General features: G+C 37.1%; 1 protein-coding gene across 1 annotated transcript in view; it reads left to right on the top strand.

Moving 5' to 3' along the window:
- The window catches only part of LOC124613311 (protein scarlet-like), a 117,655-nt gene continuing 99,152 nt past the window's right edge, over positions 1-18,503 (top strand). The window contains exons 1-2 of the mRNA XM_047142007.1: positions 1-144; positions 18,266-18,431. Of these exons, the coding sequence (XP_046997963.1) occupies positions 1-144; positions 18,266-18,431 (310 nt within the window). The remainder of the gene's footprint in view (positions 145-18,265; positions 18,432-18,503) is intronic.

Raw genomic sequence — 18,503 nt, forward strand, 5'->3', positions numbered from 1 at the left:
ATGCTCAGTGATGAAGAGGAATATGTGGTAGATGAGGAACAAGAAAGGTTGGACTCTGGCAGAGGAACTCAGCTTGCAGATGATTGCCACCATTTGGTTGAGATTTGTGCCTTGTTTAACAGTCTTGAAGAGGAGCAACAGAAGGTTAACCAGTTATGGAGGATCCATCAGTATCTGGAACAGGTTATTTCTTAGAGTAGGGTGTGTGATGTTACCGCATACAATACGATGGAAGGATTAAGATCTACTTTCCTAAGAGCTTGATACAGGCAGTCTTCAGCTATTCCCTCAGTCTTTTTTCAATGGGTACTTAGGTTATGAAAAACGAAGGGCAAAATCAATGAACACCTAACTTGGAAAGGCATGGGAACCAAGATATGGAGGCTGGTTGGGAGTTTTCATGAGTATAAATTGGGGAAGTCAGATGCCAGCACTAAGATGGGTTTCCTGCAGTCCACTTGAGAGTTTAGACCATTCAACAAATTGTTTTTGGACTATTTGAGACCCTTGCTTCATACCTGGAGTGGTGCTCATTATGTCTTTGTGATTATCTGTGCTTTTTACCAAGATTTGTGTGGCTTATAATGAGTAGGGAAACCACCAGTGCATTAAGTATTCAGCATCTGCCCAGCATCTTCACCAGTTTTGAAGCACCAAAGGTGTTGGTCAATGATAATACAGCTGCATTTATTTCTTGTGAGATCCAAAGATTTCGTTTCATTAATGGCATTTGCCATGTTATGACCACTGCCTACTACTCTCAACCATCATTTGCCAAGCAGAGTCTCAAAAAGATGGGACTGTTTGCTAGCTGGTTGTGTCTGGCATTTAATACTGAATGTAATGAATCATGTAGAATCGCTCTACCTAAGCTCATGTTTTCTTTTGATGTCACTTCCCCTTTAAGTAATCTTTAGGCATTGAGTGACTTGTTCCCAGAGTATGTTGACCTGCAGGAGTTACAAGCTAAGTGGGAACCTACAAGGAGACATATCATCCTTCCTCATCAAAGGAAGCCCAGAGATACAACAAGGGGTGATGTGAAGGGAATTACGGGGAAAATGCTGCCATTATTTGTGGGTCCATGAAAGGTTATTAAGGTTTCAGCTCCAGTCACATTTGTGGTCCAGGATATGCAAGAAAACACACAGAGATCTGCGCCCATATGGGCCAACTTAAAAGTTGATATGGAGGCTCAGTAGTAAACAACCTCCCTCCCTCCACCAACTGTTTGCTTTTAGAGGGGGAGGTTGATGCAGTCGTTGCTGACCTATTGATTGTCAATGCTGCTGAGAGTTTTTGGACTGTGGTCAGAGGGTGCGCTCATGCAGTGTGAATATGGCTTCTTAACCCATGAACAAGTATGGAGCTTGGGTATGGGTTACAGCAGAAACTGGCAGAAAGAGAGGGTGTCAGTGCTTTTGCCAAGTGGCTCGCGTGCCAGACATGTGAGCTTCCTGGATGAGGGCAATGAGATTTGGAGCCATCGGCTGAGAAGGAAGGAGCTGTTACCATCGTTGCAATGGAAATGCACTGTAGTACACAGCATCCAACACTTGAATGAAGAAAGGCATGCACCTGGGAGTGGTGGCTGCATCAACCTTAGCACTGTAACCTTAATAGCTTTCTGCTTATCCATAAAGTGTGAGCATCATCTAGGTTTTCAGGTTCCTACAAAGACAGTGTTGTTATGGCATATTTAGTTACACTGCCAAGATACACTAATTCAAGTGCTGTTTTGAGGATTGTGTTTCAAAACTTTGAGCAGAAGCTGCACAGTTGACCCTACTCTTATTGAAATTTAAATTTATGTAAGGAAAGTAGGAACTCAGCTCACATTTAAAGTGAAGTGGCTTAATGACTGCTTTTCTAGTTTCACAACTGTGTGCCACTTGTTGTAGCTGTCAGTTATCTTGGTATTAAATTGTGTATTACTGTTTTCCAAATTGAATTAATTTACAGTTCATGTGGCTGTCACTGCACACTGTATTGCTATACAGTTGCCTTACTAGTGTTGTGTAAGTTATTGTGGTTTTCTCTGTTATAGTGGTTACCTTGTGTGTCTGTGTCATAAGACACCCTGCCACAGGGCATGGCTCACCAGCATATTTTCCTGTGCATGTGAGTTCCGTTTGGCATGCCACTGCCAAGAGCAAGGGGCCTCCATATGTTTTCATTAGCAGTTATCAAAGTAACATGGTAATTGCAAAGCATGTATCGGGGGGGGGGGGGGGGGGGGGGTTGGGTCTGGACAGATCATGAAGGTTACAATGATACATTTTGCACTGTGACCTGGGTAAGCTGTCTGTTGTTTTGAACTGAGTCATTTTGTCAGTTATTGAAATGAAAGTTCCGTAAAACATTTCTAACAAAGTCAATTATTGTTAAAAGTTTTTTTTCTCTGTGACTGTCAGTGATGAGGTCAAGTTTCAATTAACTCATTCAAAAGTTTACAATAGTTAATGTTAAGTTTCTTTTAACTAATTTGTTCTTTGGTCTTAAAATATTTGTTGCTGATTAAGTTTTAGAAGTTCATTCGTTCTATCTAAATTGAAAATTCTTCTGGTGTCAATTGTTCAAAGGTTTCTGACAAATTTTACTGGTTTATTAAGTCAAGATTTATATGTGCTCAATTTCATAATAGTTTCAGTTAGTTAATTATCTTTCTCTTTGGTTCCATAAAGAGAAAATCATAGCTGATCTAACACACAAAGTTTTTACAGATTATTTCGAGAGATACTGATAATGTCCTTGACCATTGTGTGCACCCACTATGGTGTCTGATCAAACTAAGTTTCATCTCTCTGGAAGCTGGCCTTGCCACATGGTGCCCTCTCTGCACATGGCTGTGCCTCATATCTTCTGTAGGGCACAGAAACCATAAAGGCACAAAATTTAATGTTTCAATGCAAGTTACTGTAGCGTTAAGAGTACCTTGCTTTCAGTGTGACAGTATTAATATTGTAGCAGAAAACATAGAGTCATATTAACAAATGTTTCATCACGAGCAAAACTGACTCCAGTATGAAAGAAAATCACATATTAAATCCTACAAGCATTGCATTTGGTATTCCCCTGTTTTTGACATAAATAAATTTTCTGCTAATGTTTTTAAAAAAATGATGATACTCTCAGTAGTTGTACTGGTTAGATTCACTAAAACTTCATGGTATTTTAGCAGTACACCTGCTCATCATCTTGAGGTGAAGACTTCAGCAGTGTGGTCATTTCTGTAATGAAGTATGTAGTGCACAGTTTCTGAAAGAAGGCTTCTGGGTCTATGAATGAATGAATGATAACATACTATAGTTAAATGTTGTTTTATCTCGAATGGTCACAACAGTTATTCATAGACTAGGAAGTAGGGACAGACTAGAATAGCTGGGCACACTACAGAATGACAATGGACAGTGCAATAACTGAGTAATCAAATACATTTACCTATCTTATGAGATGTACTCATGTAGAACATTCAAGCATTTCCGATCTCTGAATAAAGTCTTTTTCAAGTCAACAGCAAACTGTCTTTCTAGCTGCTCTGGTTCTCACAGACCTAACTAACTTTGATGTTGGCAGCTGCTGCCCCATAAAATTGAGCTGTTGAATTCAGGAAATGATCAGCACTGTGAGGTGTAGGTTCTGTCACTGTCTGTGTTGAAATCACATCAACCTGTAATGCAACGTGTCCTGTTGAGCATGGTAGAGTGGACATAACTAATTATAAGTCAGCCATCCATGTTGTATGTATCTGATTCATCAATGGGCAGGCTGAATATGGGTCCGCAAAGTGGCAGGAGACTATATGGTTTCTACAATTAAAGAGATGGTCACATGAAGCATCGGATTTCCTAACTGGAATGAAAGCTGTGACTTAAGTAATGGTGTATTAAGTTTCACAATAAGAATGGCAGAAAATCAGCAATATCTAGAATTTGTTGAACTGTGATAAAACCAAGTACACTATATGAAAAGAAATTTCAAGTAAAAATTTCTTGTGTGAAGGACTAATAGGACAATATATTTAGATCTAACATAGCTTTTTTTTTTTTCAAAAATACTGTTTATTAACGTAGGTCAATGTTCATATATCTTGTCCAGGTAACCCATGTATAAGAGATGTATGGAGGCAGAAAGGAATACCAGTGTATGTGTGTTATGAGGATAATCTGTGTTATTTTATTGGTAGTGAATCTGTAAATTTTAGCTAGACTTACTGTGACTCCTGGTTGTGGACTGTAAAGTGCTAAACATATAATTTATATTCTTAGTAAATTTCTGGTTTAAAGTCACAGGATTGGTAAAATTTGATGTGAGTTATAATTTGTGGATTTAAGAGTTTGCAGTAGTGTAGGCTAGTCTGTGCCGAATGTCAGTTCTGCAGTTTCAGTTTTCTAGATGGCAGGAGGTTGCACTTTCTTCAGGTTGGCTGTATGTGTTTTGTAATTTTAACTTAACTATTTCATATTGTAAAGCTGAATGTGAGATGTTTAGGAATTCTGTTAATAATTTATGTAATACTGTATTTTGTTTTATAATTAGAGGTTGCAAAATGACTGTAATAATTGTGTGTTTATTCTTATGATAAAGGAAAATGTGCAAATAGCCTTAGTTGTGAATGGTGGTCATTGTTTCAATATTTATGGATATGCATAACATCACAGACAGCATCTATGAGCAAGCTAGAGCATGCAAATGAGTTTTTGTCTTCAGTCTTTTGCCAGTAACCTTCATTAGAAATTTTCACCTTTTGTGACTGGTACTGTATTGGCTGATGTGCATCCACAAGAACTTTAACTTTGTTTGTGGGACTTGAGGTAATGACAGATGAGAACTTTTAACTATTTTGCTAGGTTATTATTGAGATTTATGTGCTGGTTTCCACAGTGACATTTTATGTCACAATTGATAGTGAGAAACAGTGTGGTCAGTTGTTGAATGTTTGCTTAGGAATATCATGCTTAATAGGCTGTTGAACAAAATTTCTCTCATGTGTTCTAGTTTAAATTACTCTAATAAACTCTAGTTTAAATTATCTTTGTTTTCATTTGAGTCTACAGTTGTGTAAAGCCACTGTTTACAAATGTGTGTATTATGTGTAATAAATAGTTATTCGATTTAAATGATAATTCTTCTGTTTCAACATTATTAATCCCACAAAATGTATTTATATAGTTTATTTATTTATAATTTATTTTGCTTACTGCCTACTATATTATAGTGATTGAAGTGTCAGTCCTTTATTAAATAGATGGGCTATGACACTGACGTTAGTCTAGGCTCTTACGAAGAGTGGAATTATGAAATCATGGTGCAGTTGTAAACTCAGGTAGCTGTATATTGTAAATTTTAGGAATATGTTATGACATTGTATGGTCACCCTCTGACAATCAGTGAATCATTGCTAATCTCATTGGACACACATTGTTCAACTTACCACTACTCAAATCAATAGGGCATTGATTGATACAGGGTGAAATATTTTACAACATGTCAGCACACTGTTAACAACATAGGATAAATGATTTCAGATCTGATGGCCAGACAGATAACCTATTATGTCACTTTCCAACAGAAGGAAGACATTGAAGCAATTCAGAGGTGGGCTGCTAGATTTGTTACCAGTAGGTTTGAACAACATGTAAGTGTTACAGAGATGCTTTGGGAACTCAAATGCGAATCCCTGGAGGGAAGGTGACTTTCTTTTTGAGAAACACTATTGAGAAAATTTAGAGAACTGGCATTTGAAGCTGATTGATGAATGATTCTACTGCCACCAACATACATTGCGTGTAAGGACCATGAAGATAAGATACGAGAAATTAGAGCTCACACAGAGACATAAAGACAGTTGTTTTTCCCTTGCTCTATTTGTGAGTGGAAAAGGAAGGGAAATGATAAATAGTGGCACAGGGTATCATCTGCCATGCACAGTATGGTGGCTTGCAGAGTACCTATGTAGATGTAGATATAGAAGCAGAACTCGTTGATACCTGACACCACTGTGAAGTCTGTTGACAACTGAAAGTGGTGCTGGGTTTCATACACTAGCTTTGTCTTCAAAAAGAGCAGAATTCAAACAGAGATTTGTATAAGTTGTAGAAGCTGGGATGAGTGACTGCTGCAGTAGGAGCACAGGATAGGTGTGATAGGTCAGGATGTCCACATTTCACCATCATAGGTGTTACTGCAGTATTGTGGTGGCAGGTGGCAGGTTGTGATCTGTTATGCAAACAGTACTGGTAGAATATTTCCATTTATTTCATAACAACTACAGCAGTGAATACTGTACTGGAAACACAGCCAGTACTGTCCATGATGTAAGCTGACATCAGTTGGCAAAGTGTGCTGGTGTCATTAGTGGCTGAGCAGACAGACAGCACATGGTGCCTTCCTTCAGGCAATGGCAACAACTGTCAAGGTGATGCCATCTGCATGGCAGCTGTACTGCTGATTCAGGAACAGCTCAGAGTGGCATCCATTGGAGAGTGTATGTTGCCTGCAGCAACTGGCCCACTTAGTACAACATATCAAACTGCAGCCCCCAGCATGGATGATGGTGGTGGCACGTGCATGGTGAACAGCTTGTGCCTGCATGGGACGATAAATAGTGGCAGTGTTTGGCCACTTGGACAGTGACAGCTGGGCAGCTAGATGGCCTAGGCTCAAACACTGGTCCACCGGGAAGGTGGCCAACAGCAGATGAGAGTCACTCAGCTGGTGGTCTCCTTGTGAAAAGATGCAGAGTTGGTAGCATCCCAACTTAGCACAGGCAGCAGGCTCTGGCTAGTGAAGAAGGAATCTGGCAGTGCCCACCTGGTGACTCATCTTAGCTTGATGATCACCATGGGCCTCCCATCATGCCCAGTAGCTGGCAATGACTGCATAATGCTTGTTTAAACTGGATGGTATATATGCAAGCCTGACCTGCAAGTGTTTCTGAGATGGCAACATTCCTGGTTTCTAAGCTACAACATGCTGGAAGTGCTGGATGTAATTGTTGGGCAACTGTGACATCACTGGCCTAGCTTTCCCACATGTCAGTGCCTTCAGAAGCACTGTCAGTGGTGTAATGTGGTGGCAACTCCTCCTTACAGAGGTCCTGATTGTCATATTTTGCCCTGTCAGCTTACTGAATAATTTTTACTTGTGTCAGTGTGCCTAGTTACTTAGGTGTGTTGTGACACCCTCATGTGATGTCATTTTGCTGAGTTGGTCACAGCAGCCATCTGCTTTGTCAGATGAAACCATGGTGCAAAAAAGCATTTTAGTAGTTCTGTTGTATTTCTTTTCCACCTGTATTTATTATCAAGTTATAATTCCAAGAAGTTAACACTGTCAGTCTCTCTTATCTGCATGCCCTCACATTTTATGCATGTGAAATCCTTGTCCTGAACTGTGTATAGTGATCTTTTTCAGTTTAATGACAGTGATTGGCTACAAAACATCTATTAATGCCCATGTAAAATTAATTTGCAGCTACTTTGATAACTACACTTGTTTTGCTGATTGTTATCCAGACTGTTAATTTTCAGAAACAACAGAGGTCTTGAAATATGATCCCAAAGATTTATTTCATCTTCACTTGGAGACTTCTTCACTGCTATCTACAATATCTTGGGAGTGGGTTGATCTCTCTTCCTGGGCTTTATCAGATTGGGTGCACAGAAGTGCCTCTAGTAGGCAGTGCTCTAAATTTCAATGTATTTGTCGTCAACACTTGATATCAGGAAATGATACTTTTCAACGGACTGTGATTAATCTTACATATAAGGATCTGGATGATGCCACAGTTCCAGTGTTGGAAAAACGTTTAAAGTTTGCACCCACACCTAGACGCATTCCCACCATGGAATTCATTTCTTCTGTTGAACAAGCTGTGTTTTGTCTTCTGGAAGAACAGGTGAAAGAGATTAGACAGGAGGTTTCTCACCTTTTGCGTCAGGTTTGTCCTCCTATTGTTTCTGATTTGGGTGCACCAACTTATGACTTGTCAAAATGTTTAGCGTCAGCTCTCAGCCCTCATGTCGGTAAATGTGAACATAATATTTTCAATTCCATGGATTTTATTCAGCGTTTAAAGTTGCTTCATCTTGGTCCCTCTGATTTACTTGTTAGTTTTGATGTGGTGTCACTTTTCACTTGGGTCCCTCTAGAAGAGTCACTCATTTTAATTCATGAAAAACTTGACATGAAAACGACAAAGCTCTGCTGTCATGTTCTGATGTCCACCTATTTGTGATTTGATCACAAATATTTGGAACAAAACGATGGTGTGACTATGGGAAGTCCTTTATCCCCCATAGTCACCAATCTTTTTATGGAGGACTTTGAGGATATGGCCCTGAATACATTTTTTAAAGCCTTCATGTTTTCTGAGATATGTTGATGATATGTTTCTTGTTTGGCCCCATGAAATAGACTCTTTGCACTGGTTATTGGACCATTTTAACTGTCTTCATCTGAGCATCAAATTCACAATGGAAATTGAAAAGGAGGGAAAGTTACCTTTTTTGGATGTACTAGTTTATAGAAAAGAAGACGGAACTCTTGGACATAGTGTTTACAGAAAATTGACTCAAACTGACAGGTATTTACATGCTACCAGTTGCCATCCACCTTTTCAATGTATAGGAGTCCTTTGGACTATGATTAAATGAGCATATGCTGCCTCAGATGCTGAGAATTTACCCCAGGAGCTGCAACATCTTAAGGACATGTTCAATAATAACGGCTATATGGACCGACAAATTCGACATGCTTTTGAGTTTGGACCTCTACCTGAACCTTCTGAAGACACATTTAGGTCTGTGTCTTTTCTTCCGTATGCTGGGAACGTGTCTGCCAAGATAGGTAGACTTTTGAAGAAATATGAGATCAGATATGTTTTTCATCTGCCAGCTAAGATTTGAGCACTTCTTGGCTCGGTTAAAGATGATTTAGGTTTGAGGAAGTCTGGCGTTTACAAAACACCATGTGAGCGTGGGAAAATTTACGTTGGCCAAACTATTAGTACCACAACGACAGGTGTATTGAACATCATCACCATATGCGATTATTACAGCTAGATAAATCTGCGGTGGCTGAGCATTGCCTGAGAGGGACACAGGATGCTATACAACGAGATGCAAGTAGTTGCAAATTGCTTCATGGTACTGGGATTGTGTTTTAAAAGAATCTGTCAAAATCAGACTAGCAGCTAATATCATTGATCGTGGTAATGGATACCCGCTAAGTAACACCTGGAATCCTGCTTTATCAAATATGAAGAAACAAGGGCATCTGAATCAGCCGGCTATGAACAATCATTTGTAATGATATATCGTTTTCAACAGTATTCACCACCACAGGCGCTGAACTCTTTTTGCACCAGAGGGCAGCAGGAATGATTGAGTGTGTGCGTACTGTATCTAGCGCATGAGCTGTTGTACCTCTGATGCATATAAAGATGCAGTCATTTTCGATTGGAATCAGTTATCAATGAGAGCAGCATAGCTTTTCTCACCTGATGATGGCGGCCAGGGGACCGCTGAAATATTGTGTTCAGATGAAAGTTTGGTCTGGAAGGAAACCCAACAAGAATTTGATAAACAGAACCACTGCTACAGTTTAAAATTAGTTTAAAGCAGCATACCTATGCATCAGTCATGAAAAAATACAGGCTCTAGATACTGCATGGAATCTTAAAGTGCTAATTGGACCAATGTTGGTAGTGTTAATTTCTTTTTGATAAAAACTGATTCTTAACTGTCTTGAGATATAGAAAAATGATTTATAAAATCAGTAAGGGAATATTTGTTATAAGGGAATTTTGCTTATTTGTTACTATTTCAGTGCTCAGTTGAGTATTGTGCTTTGACTGTAGAGAGCAAGCAATTCATATTTTTCAGTTACAAAAGAAGGCTATGAGAGAATAATATGCTGCAATAGCTTATTGTAGGCACAGCTTTGGACACACACACACACACACACACACACACACACACACACATTCTCTCTCTCTTTTTTAAAAAAGTTATTTGTGGATTTTAACCTACAATAAAACTGAAAAATTAAAGAATTTAAGATGTAACATAGTACAATAAATAAAAGTGGATCGCTGATCACTCTCTAAAAAAGAATGATTAAGGCACTTGTCAATACACAGAAGCCTCCTGCTAGCTTTGGCCAGAGTCCAATACTATATAAATTTTTTGTAGTTTTACTACTTGTCTCATTGGCAGTTAAAATAGAAAGCATATCCTCGTGTATTGATTGCTTCTGATCTCCCATGAAAATATAAGATAAACTCAGTGAAAATGTCACACAGAGTGATTCATGTGCCACAGGCACCACAAATGGAGTGGTCCTCCTTCTGGAACATGGAGCAATGTGTAAAAGGACAGTGTCATATTTGAAGGAAAATCAAAATGTTTTCATCCTACTGGAGAAAACAGTGAGAGGTACATCACACTGGATAGCTGGTTTTACCAACCCAAATTTATTGTCCCTCAGTGCTTGTCTTTCTACTTTCCATATTTGCATGGCTCTTTGACTCAGTAATTTGATGACGGAAGAAGGATCTGGAAGGTAGCAATTTTATGCTTTTCTATACATTTCCATCTGCTGTTGCTTCCTTGGGTAGATTTTTCTTTACTAAAAATCCTCGCAACACTAATCACTTTCATCAATACTTTTCTTTTTATGCGTAAGTTTTGCCTGTCACTAACTCTTATCATTAGTTTTCTGTCAGTGAAAGCCTCAGTGGATTTTGACTACTCTTTTGTTTTTAGATGAGTGCAATACTTATAAGTCTCTCAAAATATTATTGCTCAAACATTACAGTGTCTTGTCTTAAAATTCCATGAAATGAGTAATTTATTTTTCTACATTTTTTGAGTTTTTTACTTAATAATAATTACTTTTAAATGGAATTACTTACTTAAATTGTTTTATATTCTTTACTATGAAACACAGTGTAAGAATAAATGAATGAATTAAAGAGTGCACTATCTACAGTTTTTATTGAAATATTTTCACAGTCAGAATAACATGTATACTTGCATTGTATGTGACAAAGTTATACAAAATTTATGCAAAGTGCATAACATTCTTCTAAAGCCTCATCCTTAGATAAGTCAATGGTCAGTAAATTTATTTTCTCTTATAGTGTCTACTGATATCGGCTATAAGTCCCAATATTTCAGAAATATTGTGTTCACACTTGTCTCTAAATTTCTTGATTTAATGATTAAGATAAAAATATTCTTCTTCTGAAGAGAAGTAATGTAACTGCACAGTGTGGCCCCAACATGGCTTGTTGCTTAACACTGCTTGAAGTTCATCAAACAGTACCTATCTTATCTTGAGGTTTACATTTTATCTGACAGCATAAGTATGCAGCATTCTTCAGACAATGTCATTCATCTCACAGCAAGTTAGCTGTGCTTCATGAGTGTTAACTTAGTGTATTTGAAAGCCACAGCATCTATCTATACCTGACAAAAATGCATGCAGGTCATTTATTGTAGAGTTTCAACATTTTAACCACTTTTAAAGACTGAAAGGAGGCGTAGAAGGGGGGACACGTCACTCCTCAAATTATTTAAACAAGTAAAATTCTTTTTAAAAAATGCATCTCAATCCTACACAGCACGTCAGCAGGGCACAGTGCAGTGAAGCAGTTGTTGTCACTGTAAGTTAAATCTAACTAAATGTAGAAACCAAAACATTCACTTTTATTTTATTTCTTTGGTGCCCATCCGCTTAGAACAACTGAATTTCACATGATAAACTGATGTATATGTATGTGCTTTGATTGTAATACACATAACATTTAAAAGACTTTATAAGACTGTATTCTAGAGCTTTTTTTAGCTTCATACCTTAGTTATGGTAAAGTGACAGAGAAATCTCTGTTGCTGTTGTGAGACATGAAATTGATATCACAACACTCCATTCTTTGACACAAAGTGTTCATATTTATATGAAGGCAACACTAAGGCAACATAAAATTCCATCAGGATAACTGTTCTTGGTCATCTATGCACGAATACATCTACAGTGTCAAATATACTTTCCTAAGAATCTTAAAAAAATCCAAACTGGAAGTTGATTATAAATTAGTTCTAGTATCTGAATAATACTATATACTTGCTCTGTTGTTTCCTTAATACACAATAACGGCTTGTCATTGCTGGTCCATAAGCCTGTATTCCTGGCAACACTAATGTCAGATCAGTTATTATAAATGTATCCACCAAAAATTCAGTATAAGAATTTAAAAGAAAAACAGACAGTGCAGTGCACACTATATGAGTATATGAATATTACAAAACTGTATTAAAATGCAATATACTTCATCTCTCACAAATAATATATTATAATACTTATCCTACTATTTCATAATGAGAAAGTATTAAGTGGCTGAATAGCTCAGATTCTTCTAAATTATGAGAGGCAGGACATTACACTAAAAGTCAGAGTTCCAAAATCACCTACATCAGCTTAATAATGCTATTTTCTGTCAAACAATGTCTCAAGTCAGTGACTGTAGTACATAAAATTGTACACTTTACATTTTCCTTTTACTAATTTTAGACAATAACTTACTCAATCTTAATTATGGTACTTCACATAGGACATATTTAACATCAAAGCAAGACACAGGACCACTGCATGGTATTCGTCCATGGTTTCAGAATACAGTCTTAGCAGATTTGGTACCGTTACACTAATACAAACACTATCATGTTATTTGTGGCCAAAAACAGTTATTCTATGTTTATTTAGAAAATTGAGGAAAAACAGTGGAAGATTTTCAATTTGCTGCTGCTTCTCTCCATATCCATCTCCCTCTTCCTCTTCATCCCCCTGTTTATACACATTCCATGAACAGCAGTTCAGGCACAACAGAACAGAAATTTGTCTGTCATCTTACCATGAGAGTAAAATTAACTGCAGTATGAAGAGAAGTTTAGAGTGCAATGTTTCATCGCCAGCAAGATCTCTGAAAATGAAACACTAGCCTAAGTGGCCAAGGACAGGAAATCAGCCATTTCATTATTGATGCAACTATTCCAGAAGTTGCTGGAAGTGGTTTACAGAAACCACAGAAAACCTAAATTAGGTTAATTGAATAGGAATTTTAATCATATTTCTTTCTAAACAGCAATTCAGTGTTAAACTCTGCCCCACCTTACTAAGTAAAACAGGGTAATGGAAAACAGCAGGTGACGTGCCTCATCCTTGACTACCTTTAGTTTCAGTTACATAACTGATTCCCTAAATATGTTAAAATTCATTTTTAAAACTGTAGTGATGACTTTTGTATAATGACCACTGAGTAAACTCAAGTATATCAGAGTCAGACATTATAGTAAGCATAGAGGCTTATAACTAATTCACAATTATCTAGGCTTCAGAATGGACTTTTGTTTTGTGATGCAAAGGTCTGTAGCTGACTATCAGTAGGCATCAGGTAAGATATTGGAAGTCCCAGACATTAAGAAACAATGTAAAAGAACACTTAATTAACCACTCCTTCTACAATTATCATTACTTTAAGTTCTAAGTCATTCACCAGCCGTGGCTGGATGGACAGCATTAAGCTTATAATAAAATTTAAAAAGTAAAAAAAGCTAAACTCCTCCCGAACAGGCCATGAAGGCCCAATTGTACCGACCGGCCGTCATGTTAACCTCAGCCCATAGGCGTCACTGGATGTGGGTATGGAGGGGCATGTGGTCAGCACACTGCTCTCCCAGCTGTATGTCAGTTTCCGAGACTGGAATGATAAAATTACAACAATAAAATTAATACAGAATTGCAGACAATCAACATTAGAAAAGAGTGTAGTAAAATAATAGTTACCACTGTTTTCATTGGCTCTGAGTTGCTGCCTAGGTAAACACTATTCTATCACCAGAGACGTATTGTTCAGTATTAAACTAAGTATATGGACTTATGAATGTAAATTCTGCATAACTCTAATTTTGTATTAAACAGGTTTTGACTTTTCCAGCATATTGACAACTGATAGTCTTTTGAGTGAAGTTATGTAAATGCTTTGTTTGCAGTATCAGAACTAAAGTACATTTAACCCTTTATGTAGATTTTTCTTGATCATAGTACTGATTTCGTGAACTGAGCTGTTTGTAGGAAAAGAGATGTATTTTTTACAACAAATTTTGTTGTAAAATAAATAACTGAGAAGCAATAGTTAGCATATCCAGATTTTTGAACAGGTTTCTACATGAGGTTCATGATTGCACATGACAAATGACGTGTGTGACGTGCTTTTAGACTCTGAAAAATTTTTTTTGACTAAATGTATAATGTGATTCATTCCACATCCCTGAAAGCTCCTATCTTGATGAGATTCATGGAATAATGTGTGTTAACAAATGAATATATGAATGAGTGAATGCAAGCATATTATTTCTTGATATCATCAGAAATGTTAATTTTCTGATAGGTGACAGAAATATAATACTGATTATGAAACACAATGGCTGTTCAGCAATCACTGAAGCAACACAAGCAGTTAGACACAGAAATATGCATTGAATCTGAGGGATTATTTTTCATTTTTTAAAGCCTTAATTAATTCAGAAACAGTAAAACAGTGATTAAGTAGACATTCATTTATATACAGTTAATAAATTACAATAAATTCATATGCAAGAAGAATTAAAATGCAGCAAATATAGTTATCATCTTATGAGCTAATAATCAGTGTACATAGGAATACGAAGTAAGATCATGACTATAATTATTATATTGCAAACTGATATGGGTATTGCTCAGCTCACAGAATTCTTTTATATGATTTAGATTGGTTGAGTGTTAATCAGTTTTTCAGTTTTACTTTATGAAAATTTGATGGGATGGTCTGAGCAGATTTGCGGCAATTTATTGTAAGTTTCAAAAAGATTTAGCAGCAAGGTCAAATGCACTGCAAAGCTCTAGCAGCAAGGTTAAATGCAGTGAACAGTTAAGTTGTGATATTCAGTTGATTGAAAATTTATCAATGTAATCTGAAACCATAAGTGCTACAGAAGAGCCACAGGACACTTGTAAAGTATTGGAGACATAAAAACCATTGAAAGTGCTTGATAAAATTAGGTGAAACCTGTTTGGTTAAAATAACAATAAATGTTTTTTTGCAAAAGATGAATTGACTGGCATAAGTCAGTCAGTGTATATTATGACAGAAGACCCACTGATATCAAACTCAAACCATTGTTTTGTTCATCTCGTATGTAAAAAGAAGAAAAAATATGTAAAGTGTAATCAAGAAAATGTTAAAGTGTACAGGTAATTAAGAAAATGTTATTTCCCTTAATGGAATCTTTTTTGTATAAACCTTTATATAAACCTTCTTTCTTTTATTCATTTTCATGTAAAAAGGAGACAAAATGTGAGAAGTGTTATCAAGAAAATGTTAAGGTGTAATTAAGAAAATGTTATTTCCCTTAATTGTTAAAAATATAATTTATGCTTTCTTTCTCTCTCTCTCTCTCTCTCTCTCTCTCTCTCTCTCTCTTTCCATATGACAATTCCTGTGTCTTGCTGTGATAAAATGGATGATAATAAATTTAATTGAATTGAACTGAAATGTTCTGTTGTGGCATGCTACATATGGATCATCATAAAGTGGCTGGAAAGGTTTTTGAATAGTGTTGTGTTCATCAAAAATCTGTTTACATGACTGTAAGCTATAGAAAATGAACTCTCTTTGCATAGAATGTTCTTTTGAAACAATTGGGCAGACTTACAAATCTGTGAGCATAGATACTGTGCAAAGTCTGAGGCTGCAGTATTATTATTTTACATGTAATGAAGAACTCTCCAGGCAGTTGAATTGTCTTTTCATACACTAATGTTGAGATCTAGTAAGACAGTAGAGGGGCTGCAAGTTCAATGCACTGCAGCATGGCATCCAAGTGAGGTGTTAAACTGTTGGTAGAGCCATTCCAAGGGCAACACGATTGTAGGAACAGTTTCAAATTCAGTTCATGATAAGTAATGCTAAACTGATTTAAAGAGGTATAGTTTGAACTGTTTGTCTTTTTTCATATTACTGGAGAGGGGATGCCAATGTGGGCAATCCACTCACCAAAGAAATAGGGTTTGGTAATTATGGTGTGTTTATTGTTGTAATTTGACTCCAATGGCAGTTGATGATGCATCCACCATAACTGAAAGAGTCGTGTCAGGATGAGGATGAACTAATGACGCAGCCTCTGAAATAGCAGCTTTCACTCTGATGACAGATGTTTTCTGTTTATCAGTTCCCTTCAAAGTGTCTCCACATTTACATTAACCTTTCAGCATTTTGTGGGGAGCCAGTACCAACAAAGCATGATTGAACAAAATGTCAATAAAAATTTGGCAAGCCAAAGAAACTGTGTAATTCACCTATTAAAGTTATAGACAATGTCCAATGTAGCTCTTTACATACAATGCACCTAGCTTTTCACTCCTCTTAACTAGTTTACAATGTTTTAATAGTAATCTCTGTCTTCCATATTATCCTGTCTTCCACCTTTAAGCTCTCAGGTTTTCAAATCTCATCCAGTGCAGTCCCAACAATCAGCCTTTCCTTTTCATCCCATCCAGTAAGTCTCCCCTGACCCGGGACTCTGGGTGACTTTTCTGAATTGTACCCCTTTCCTTAAACCTCTCCAGTCCTTTTTCTTCACTCCTCTTCCTTTCCCTTCAACTCTTTTGCCAGAAGAAGGAGCCACTGGCTCTGAAAGCTTGTAAAAGTTAAATCCCTTTGTGTGTGTGTTCCCCTCCTGCCTCTTTGTGGATAGATTTTACATCTATCTATTTACATTTCATTATTTCGTTTGTTTTGTACACATACATTCATTAATTCATCATGTTATACATACCTCATCATGAAGAAGAACCTTGAGGGATGAATAATGGATCAAGGAAAATTATCTGAGGGAAGCATTTATCAGAAACATTTGATTAGATACACTATTATTCACTAAAATGCCATACTCATTTAGGTTTTCCTAAATAATTTCAGGCAATTGCTAGGATGATTCCCTCAGAACGTTCATGGTTGGCTACCTGTCCTATCATTGCAAAAACATACTTATATAATCCATGCATACCTATATCACTATTGTGTGAGTAGACTGCTGTGACATGTAGGAAGTTTGGGACATTGAAATCCACTTACCATCCTTAAAGAACAACGCTAATGACACATCTGACCTGTTAAACACCCATGGCATTACATCTGTGTGTGGAAAGACTGGTAAAGACACATAATGTAGCACTGCATCGATCATTGCTGACACAAAGTAAAGCAATTCAGCATGACGATGCTGCAAATAGGGAGACATGATTGTCCACTGACAACAAAGAGTTCAGTAACAGAGTTTAGCAGAGCCATGCATCATGTGAGACAGCCTCTTCCAGCCAGCCACTGGACACATTATTTGGGGTCCAAGGACTGATGCTACTGCATTACCCAAGGAATCCTAGGAGCCTATAGCAGGTTGCTACTGGCTATTGTAACTGCAGTCAACCTGCATGAACGCTACACTAGCTTCAGTTGGCCACTGCCAGCACTACTCAGTGCTTTGCCAATGTGCTGCCTCCCAACAGCGTGCAATGCCTTCAGGGATAGCTGCCACCACCACACCCACAAGAAGATGCTGTAAATCAATTCCAGGCTGTACTGGCAAAATGAGAGTGTGCATCTGTATCTTACCTGGATTGATAAAGCAATAAAGAGTTTTCCTGGACTCCATCTATTTTGCTATGGCTATCCTTATCTTTGACAGGTGCCTGTCTGTCTTGCCTGCCAATTAAACCCACAGTGCCTAGGTTGTAGAGCAGCTATGATATCCTGACACCAGAAAGTATGGCTCCCCACCCCTCAGTAACAATCATATAACAGATGATCATTAGAATATACTGAACTATCAGGGTTCATTGTATTTTAATGACAAATGCCTATCATTGTGAGATAATCTCTGGATGAATAAGTAAATACTAACAATTTGGCTGTGATACAACTGCTTCAACTGAAACTATCACTTAATTAATTAAATATATGCTGTTTATTAATGAAATAGTATAAAATTAATTTAGTTTCATTTTGTATGAGTTTCCTTGAAATTTAACGCTATGTATTCTGTTTTTATTTCTGTTTGTCATATTTTACTTCATGGTGTTCAACAATTGTAACATTCTTTTTGTGTATAACTTGAAATGTGTTGTTTCGTAGATAAGACCGGCACTTGTATTCTTTTTGTTCTAGGAAGCCACAGGATTACTCAAACAAGAAACTACTGAGTCCTTTGATTTAGCTTGGTACAACATCAATGTCAAATACAAGAAAGATATTGCTGACAGTAAGACATACATTAAAAATCTAATCCCCTGGAGGAAGAGCATAAATGATTATACTTGTGTGTTGAATAATGGTGAGGCACATATACGTGATTTTATTTCATATCTTTATTACACTACTGAAAAGTCTCTGGTGGACTGTAAAT

Source organism: Schistocerca americana, chromosome 4 (assembly GCF_021461395.2).
Source record: "Schistocerca americana isolate TAMUIC-IGC-003095 chromosome 4, iqSchAmer2.1, whole genome shotgun sequence".
Lineage (NCBI taxonomy): Eukaryota > Metazoa > Arthropoda > Insecta > Orthoptera > Acrididae > Schistocerca > Schistocerca americana.